Source organism: Labrus mixtus, chromosome 21 (assembly GCF_963584025.1).
Source record: "Labrus mixtus chromosome 21, fLabMix1.1, whole genome shotgun sequence".
NCBI lineage: Eukaryota > Metazoa > Chordata > Actinopteri > Labriformes > Labridae > Labrus > Labrus mixtus.
The window spans coordinates 17029900-17037099 of NC_083632.1; the positions used below are offsets into that span (position 1 = coordinate 17029900).

A 7200-nucleotide genomic window follows, 5' to 3' on the forward strand; every position below is an offset into this window, starting at 1 on the left:
TTGTATTTATTGTGCAAACACACCGTGCAAGAGCCCATGTTAGGTAAGAACAGGCTGTGGCGTCAAACACCTTAGGCCGGACAGGGGAGAGCTTAAGCCCTGCACTGCACAGCTGCTGAGAGGCCATTGTGGAACATTGCATTTTTCACAGTCCACAGACTTTATAATGAAGAGAATTTTATCACAGGTACACAGCGGGAAAATAATGTCAATATTTACACAGATGGTAATTATGGGATTGCATCTGTTTTGTCAAAAGGGGATGGAATTTGTGCTGTATCATAAAACTGTACTCTCAGGGAGGGGAGCCTGAGTTTTGAGTCACAGCTACAGCTGGCTCAGGGAACATCAAAATGTCATTGGTGAGGAGCAGCAACATAAGCAGTGTCAGGTGTGTCCCTCCGCCACAGTGACTATCTAGCTGCATTTAACCCAGCAGTGGAAAGAGCAGACAAATGTGGTTTAATGTAGGTGGCGACTCTTGTCGGCAACGTGAGTTCTACAGACTGTAATGCTTTATCATTACAATGAACTCCTTGTTCAGCCTTACAGTATGTTCTATTCTCGACGGATTCAGTAGCCTGCAGTAGGAGGATCTTTTAAAAGACTAAGCTTCCCATTAAACGTACATGTCAGTCTTCAACCCTACAACGGTGTTGTTGTTATATTTATTCATATAATGTTGCACGGATTGTATTTTACCACAAACATAGCTTTAAAAAGATATTTACGGGGGGAAATGCGCTCGAGTTAAATAGTCCACAGCACATGAAAGGCAAAGCACAACCGTAAATAGAACCATGTGGTTGATTGAGCACGGAATCATCCAATCGCAGGGGAAGTTGGGGCGGTGGCTGATGACGACGCGGCCAGCGGCCAATAGGAACACGTTGCTGGGTGTTGACCTCTGCGAGCCGCATCACCACCTCCTCCATGTCCGTGGCGGAGGACTACTATAAAAACAAATCAGCCCAAGTTTTAAAGGGCAGAGTTGTAAAAACTCCCAGGCTGTGGGGAGTTGGCTTGTTAGCCTGTGAATCGGATTTTCAACAATACCTCAAAGAAACAAAAATCGCCTGGAGAATTATAACATCTTTTGTAACTCTTTAAGAAAGCTTTTCGAGAGACTCTATAACGTTTTGCCGGCGGACGGATTTCGTGCAAGAAGGACCTGCTGTGAATTTCCATGTAAGTAGATGTAAATATTGTTTTATCAGAGAGAGCAGTGTATTATTTTGCTGTCATATCCTATTGATTAGAAAACGTGCATTAATTTGTGTTGTTGAACGATGATCCTGTAGACGTGTTCAGGTTGTAGCCAGCTAAATGCTACCTTACTTAGCCTGCTATCAGTCATCGCTGTCAACCTTAGAGCCAATAAAACGAATATTTTCGCTGTCAGTAGTGACGCTTGTCGCCTTTGGTGGTGTCCATTTATCTTTTATTACTTGCGACACACAATGTCACAGCGAGGAAAACGCTGATAACCAGCTGGTCGAGCTAAACATTAACAGTATCTCGGCGTCCAGATAGCTAGCCTGCTACATCTGTTCACACCCTTTCATTCAGCTGGCCAGCTAATGCTAATAGGAGAGCTGTGGTGAGAGGCGAAAACGTGATGAGAAAGCAAGTCGTTTTTTTGTTTTTTTTTTTGCATTTATTGTCACCGTCGCAATGCCATTAGAGCACAAGGTGTGTTTTTGCTCTGGCTTTATGGTCGTGGTTAGACTTTGAATGTGGATTATGTAACGTCGCAGGCTCGTACGTGCTCCTCTGTCTGCTGTGAGCTTCAGTCGATGAGCAGCAGGAGAGCCTCCTTTTAGGTTCTTTTAGATTCAGGTCCTCCGCCCTCCGCAGAGGTCAACTGGCCTTGCGTATTTTGTCACACTAGACTGTTGGGGAACACACACTGCTGACACCGTCTCTGAGTCAGTGGCTCCTGTTTATTTATAGCTGTTGATATTGTGCAGCTGAGATGAACCACTGCTGTACTCCAGGGGGGAGTGCACGCTGAAAACCGAGCACTAGAAGCTGATTTCGATGAGATTTCTGTGTTTTTTCATTTTATATTATCCATTTTATCAATCATTCTTTCTCATATATTAACTAAATAATCGTTTTTCTTTCGTTTTAGGATCCTGAACCTAACCCTGCTGAAGGAAGGATATTCGTTTTGGCAACAAGCTCTCGGTCAGATTTTCATTACGCTGATCACTGCTGCCTTGGAGGTTTTTGCAACACTCGGAAAAAGCAACTCTGTGAAGGAAAGAGAATCACCCTCGCCACTGAAGCAGCTATGCAGCTTGAAATTCAAGTAGCACTCAACTTTATTATTTCCTATTTATACAACAAACTCCCTCGACGACGCGTGAATATCTTCGGCGAGGAGCTCGAGAGACAGCTGAAGAAAAAATATGAAGGCCACTGGTATCCGGATAAGCCATACAAAGGTTCAGGGTTTAGATGCATCCATGTAGGGGAGAAGGTGGACCCTGTGGTGGAGCAGGCAGCCAAAGAAAGCGGGCTGGACATTGAAGACGTCCGGAATAATCTCCCTCAGGACCTTAGCGTGTGGATCGACCCATTTGAGGTTTCATACCAGATTGGGGAGAAGGGACCAGTCAAGGTGCTGTATGTGGATGATAACAATGAGAACGGGAATGAGCTGGACAAGGAAATCAAGAACAGCTTTAATCCTGAGGCCCAGGTCTTCATGCCAATCAGCGACCCCGTTGGGGCTTCTTCAGAGTCCAGCTCTCCCTCTCCTCCTTTCGGGCAATCTGCTGCTGTGAGCCCCTCCTTCATGCCACGCTCCACCCAGCCCTTAACCTTCACCACTGCCACTTTTGCTGCCACCAAATTTGGCTCCACTAAGATGAAAAGCAGCGGTCGGGGCAACAACAACAACAACAACACCAACAACAGCAGCAGCAGTAGCAGCAGCAGCAAGGTGGCCCGCAGCTCCCCCACCAATAACCTAGGTCTGAATGTCAACACCCTGCTGAAGCAGAAAGCCATCTCCACCTCCATGCACTCACTGTACGGGCTGGGCCTGGGTCAGCAGCAGCAGCAGCAGCAGCAGCAGCAGAAGGCCTCTGCTCTCTCCCCCAACGCCAAGGAGTTTGTGTTCCCCAATCTGCAGGGCCAGGCCAGCCCCAGAGCTGTGTTCCCCGGGGAGGGCTCCTTGGGACTCGGCCCTCTGCAGTACAACAATGCCTTTGACATGTTCGCGGCCTACGAAAGCCTCAACGACAAGACCCTTATGGATGGCCTAAACTTCAGTCTGAGCAACATGCAGTATTCTAACCAGCAATTCCAGCCAGTTATGGCGAATTAAACTCATCATCGCGATGTTATTTATGAATGATGGTGGCTCAAAGAGAAGGAAAAACAAAACGCACACTTAGAACTGGACTTTCAAGGATATAGTCTAGTCAGTCAAGCGCATGTGCCCAAGGGTGTTTTTACTGTGCCCCCTTGAGTTTGTTTCTACTAAAAGCTTGTCGTACAAACACATCCAAGCTTGGTTACTTCAATTCAACATGCATCCTTGTTTTTCTTTTTCCTTTTTGCCAACCAAGCACAAAATTTTTTACCATGTTGAGAAAATTCTCCGAAAACTTATAAAAAAAAAAAAAAAAATAAGCTTCAAGTTTTGGCCTCTTACAGTATTTTACAGGTGGTAAGACAAGGCTGATTTTTATGAATTGGCACTACTAAGTGGGGTTACTTGGTCTTTTTCTAATTGTATAATTTAATTTAGTACAGAGTTTGTAAGATATCAGAGTATATATTGTTTCTATGACATGGTGTTGCATTTATATCTTTTTACTACTCCAGTGATCTGTGATGGCTGCAGCAGCTTTTCCTTATTTTTTCTTTTTTTAAAGATAATTGTTAAAGAAATCCATCTTAAAAAAAAATCCATCAAATATTCTGAAGATTGTGTACAGAGTATTCCTTAGCGGTGGAATTAAAGTGTAGGAATATTTGCTTTTTTTCCTGAAAGATGAATTGTATTTTCTGTTAAGAAGTTAAAAAGATTTTTGCTATACTATGGACAAAATGTAATCGTATGAATATTAATTTTGTACCTACATTGTGCAATACTTGATAAAAAATACGGTATAACAAAGTATTTTGAGTCAGTGTCTTACATGTCAAGAGGGACTGAAATAGTTTATATTGTTAAGTTTGTATTAAATGCTTAAAAATTATATGCTTGTCTTTATTTTTTTTAATTTCATATTTGCACCCTGGTCTTTTTAATAAAATAAACTACAGTTGAACATGATCTTTGGTTTTTTGTATTGCTTGTAGAAACACAACAGTGACTTCTGTTTCTTAATAATTAACCCGTTGCCGTTGGGCAATCGTCAGCCTGAGCAGATAATAGTATCGACAGTCACATGCTGGGAGCTGCCTCGTGTGTCATGAGGGCAACTTGAGGTTGAAAATTGAGTCTCGACTGTATGTTCCATGTAGTGACACAAAGCTGGGAGCTTATGAACTGTAAACTTTGGATCAGTTCAGGATTTGAAGGTGGAGGATAATGTCTCAGTTACCGGGAGGAGTAGCCACGTGACGCTGTAGATGTGAAGACAGGTGGAGAGCTATTTATAGGCTGTCACACTCATGGTAGCACTATAAAGCATCACCTTTCATTTAAAGCCTCCTGCCTTTGTTTATTTTGAAGGTGGGTATGAAACTGTTCGCACTTCTTTTCCCTTTATTGAAAAAAGATTGATAAACTTTTAAAGAATGGCGCACACAGTAAATAGATTTATCAGCCTGAAAACAAAATAAGATTTAGCTAAGGAGTTTCTGCTCTACAGCATCAATAAAAGCTTTTAACTTTATCATGTACTTTTTGTAATTTTGAAACGCAGTACTATCATAAAACTTGAAAAAATAGCCCCGGCTTTTTACATTTTCTTCAGTCTATGAAATGACCCAGCCTTTATTTGGGACAAGCTTCCATGCGAGACTAACCTTTAAATATTTTCAATCAAAACTCGTGCACAGCAGAGACGGGAAAGACTATAACATTTTTACACTAGAAAAAATATTTAAATGTGCACAGAAATAGGATAACATGAAAATGTCACTGATTTGGTCTGTCTTTGTCCATACCAACCTGCTGCACTGTCAGGAAGAGAGGGAGACCCCCTTGTAGTTTTCATGTGCAAATGAATCAACACTTAATGCAAAGGGGGCATCTAACTGAGATCTTCCTTTTTTTGTCAAAACATGAAGCAACAGCAGGCTAGTTAAAGGAAACGTCCACTCCTACAGTGTTTTTGAACATATATTTGGGTAACCTGAGTGTCTACCAACCCACAAAATGTGAAATAAACCCATCCAGTCCTTTGTTTTGTGCTCAACTTGTGATGTCACAGTGGGATTCTGGTAAAAAAAAAGAAATCCCCTCCCCTCCCCTGGTATCTCCACCCATGGACTCCACCCCCAGCCTAGAACAAAACTTTTGCGCAGGTCTGCCATTTTTAGTCTTTCTACAGAGGAGTGATGTCTACTGGGAAAACTCAGGGCGGGGCTCATTGCATTTAAAGAGACACACACACCAAAACGATGCGTTCTGAGAGAGCTGGTTTATACAGGGTCACAAACCTCCTCTGGTGCTTGATTCATGTTATATTTTGACCAAAGCACAGCACACATGTTTCATTTAGCCCACAGGGGACTGTTTGAAAAGGTGGAAAAGGGGTATATATATATATATGCCCTCTTTAAAGGAACTTGGCCTTAAATTGTGATGGGCTGTGATTTGAAGCTTTACGGTAGTTCTCTTGTTACATTTGATCTACTTTCATGTATAGATGAGTTTCACCATAATAATTGAAATATGGAGCAGGGACTGTTAGCACTAAAACATTAGTGATAGTTTGGGAGAATGTAGTGATTCCTCTGGTTGGCTTCATCACGGTCTTGAATATCACGTGAAGGAAGAGTGGAGTAAAGAACAAGCCAAACATTCATCAAGAGTTCCAACAGCATAACTAACAAATAATAATCACATTTTCAATCATGTATGACTCAAAGCTTAGAGAAGGCAAATAACTCAAAAGATTCCTCCTATCCACTCCCTCGTAGAGTAACGTACACTCAAGTGTTTATGGCTGAGCAAATGTAGCTGCCTAAAGAGACCTAAAGACAGTTTAATACGCTCATAAAAGACCGACTTACACAGGTATTTACTGGCTGAGTGACAAATGCTGTAGTAGTATCCTTTATAACATTGTTATGTAACTACTTACACTCAGATCATCTGTAATGCCATGTCATGATTACAATAAAAGTCAGTCTAACATACAAATACAGAAATACACATACAGGAATAATAATAATTAAAAAATGGGAAAAAAAAATGTAGAAGAATCAGGTGCACTTCAAGAACAGGGGACAGAAGTCAAATAGCTAATAAAAAAGTTTGACTGTCCTGATGACGATCAAAGTTTGATGTGTGGCGAGGCAGTCTAAACTGAAAGTCCGAGGCACTCTGATGTCGTATAAAAATCATTTATTAAACAGGGATGTGTCTACGCGTTTCGACAGGACATAACGTGATGGTCACATGATACATGTGCAACGTCTGATTTAAACAGTAAACAAACACAGCAAGACATCTGTTATATTACACGAAATACCTCAGAACTTGTTTAAGTAGGGTATACCATGAAAGCACAAGTTTAGAGCAAACACCTGCATATGACATCAAAGAATTCTGAATTTGTCAAAGACATAATTAATTGGAAGCAAAACCACCATGGCTGCTTCATGATGTGCAGAATTACATCTACATAGAAGTAAAGCTATATGTTAATGATGGGAATATTTTGTGCTGCATGATGGTGCAGTGGTTAGGAGTGTTGCCTCACAGCAGGAAGGTCCTGGTTTAAATCCCCGTCGGATAGGAGCCTCATTGTGTGGAGTTTGCATGTTCTCCCCGTGCATGCGACCTCCCATAGTCCAAACACATGCTCGTTCATTGGTGACTCTACATTGCCCGTAGGTGTGAATGTGAGTGTGTCTGGTTGTCTGCCTCTATATGTCAGACCTGTGATTGACTAGTGAACAGTCCAGTCCTCTCGCCCAATGACAGCTGGGATCCGCTCCAGCCCCCTGCGACCCCAAACGAGGAAAAGTGGTATAGATAATGGATGGATGGAAGAATATTTCACT

The 7200-nt window shown here is 42.0% G+C and overlaps 1 protein-coding gene across 1 annotated transcript; it reads left to right on the forward strand.

Annotated features, from left to right (window-relative positions):
• Positions 1-973: 973 nt before the first annotated feature.
• Positions 974-4294, forward strand: LOC132955089 (protein Tob1-like). Its single transcript, XM_061027772.1, has 2 exons — positions 974-1188; positions 2135-4294. The coding sequence occupies exon 2, from the start codon at positions 2297-2299 to the stop codon at positions 3335-3337; it is 1041 nt and encodes a 346-aa protein (XP_060883755.1). The 5' UTR covers positions 974-1188; positions 2135-2296; the 3' UTR covers positions 3338-4294.
• Positions 4295-7200: the final 2906 nt, after the last annotated feature.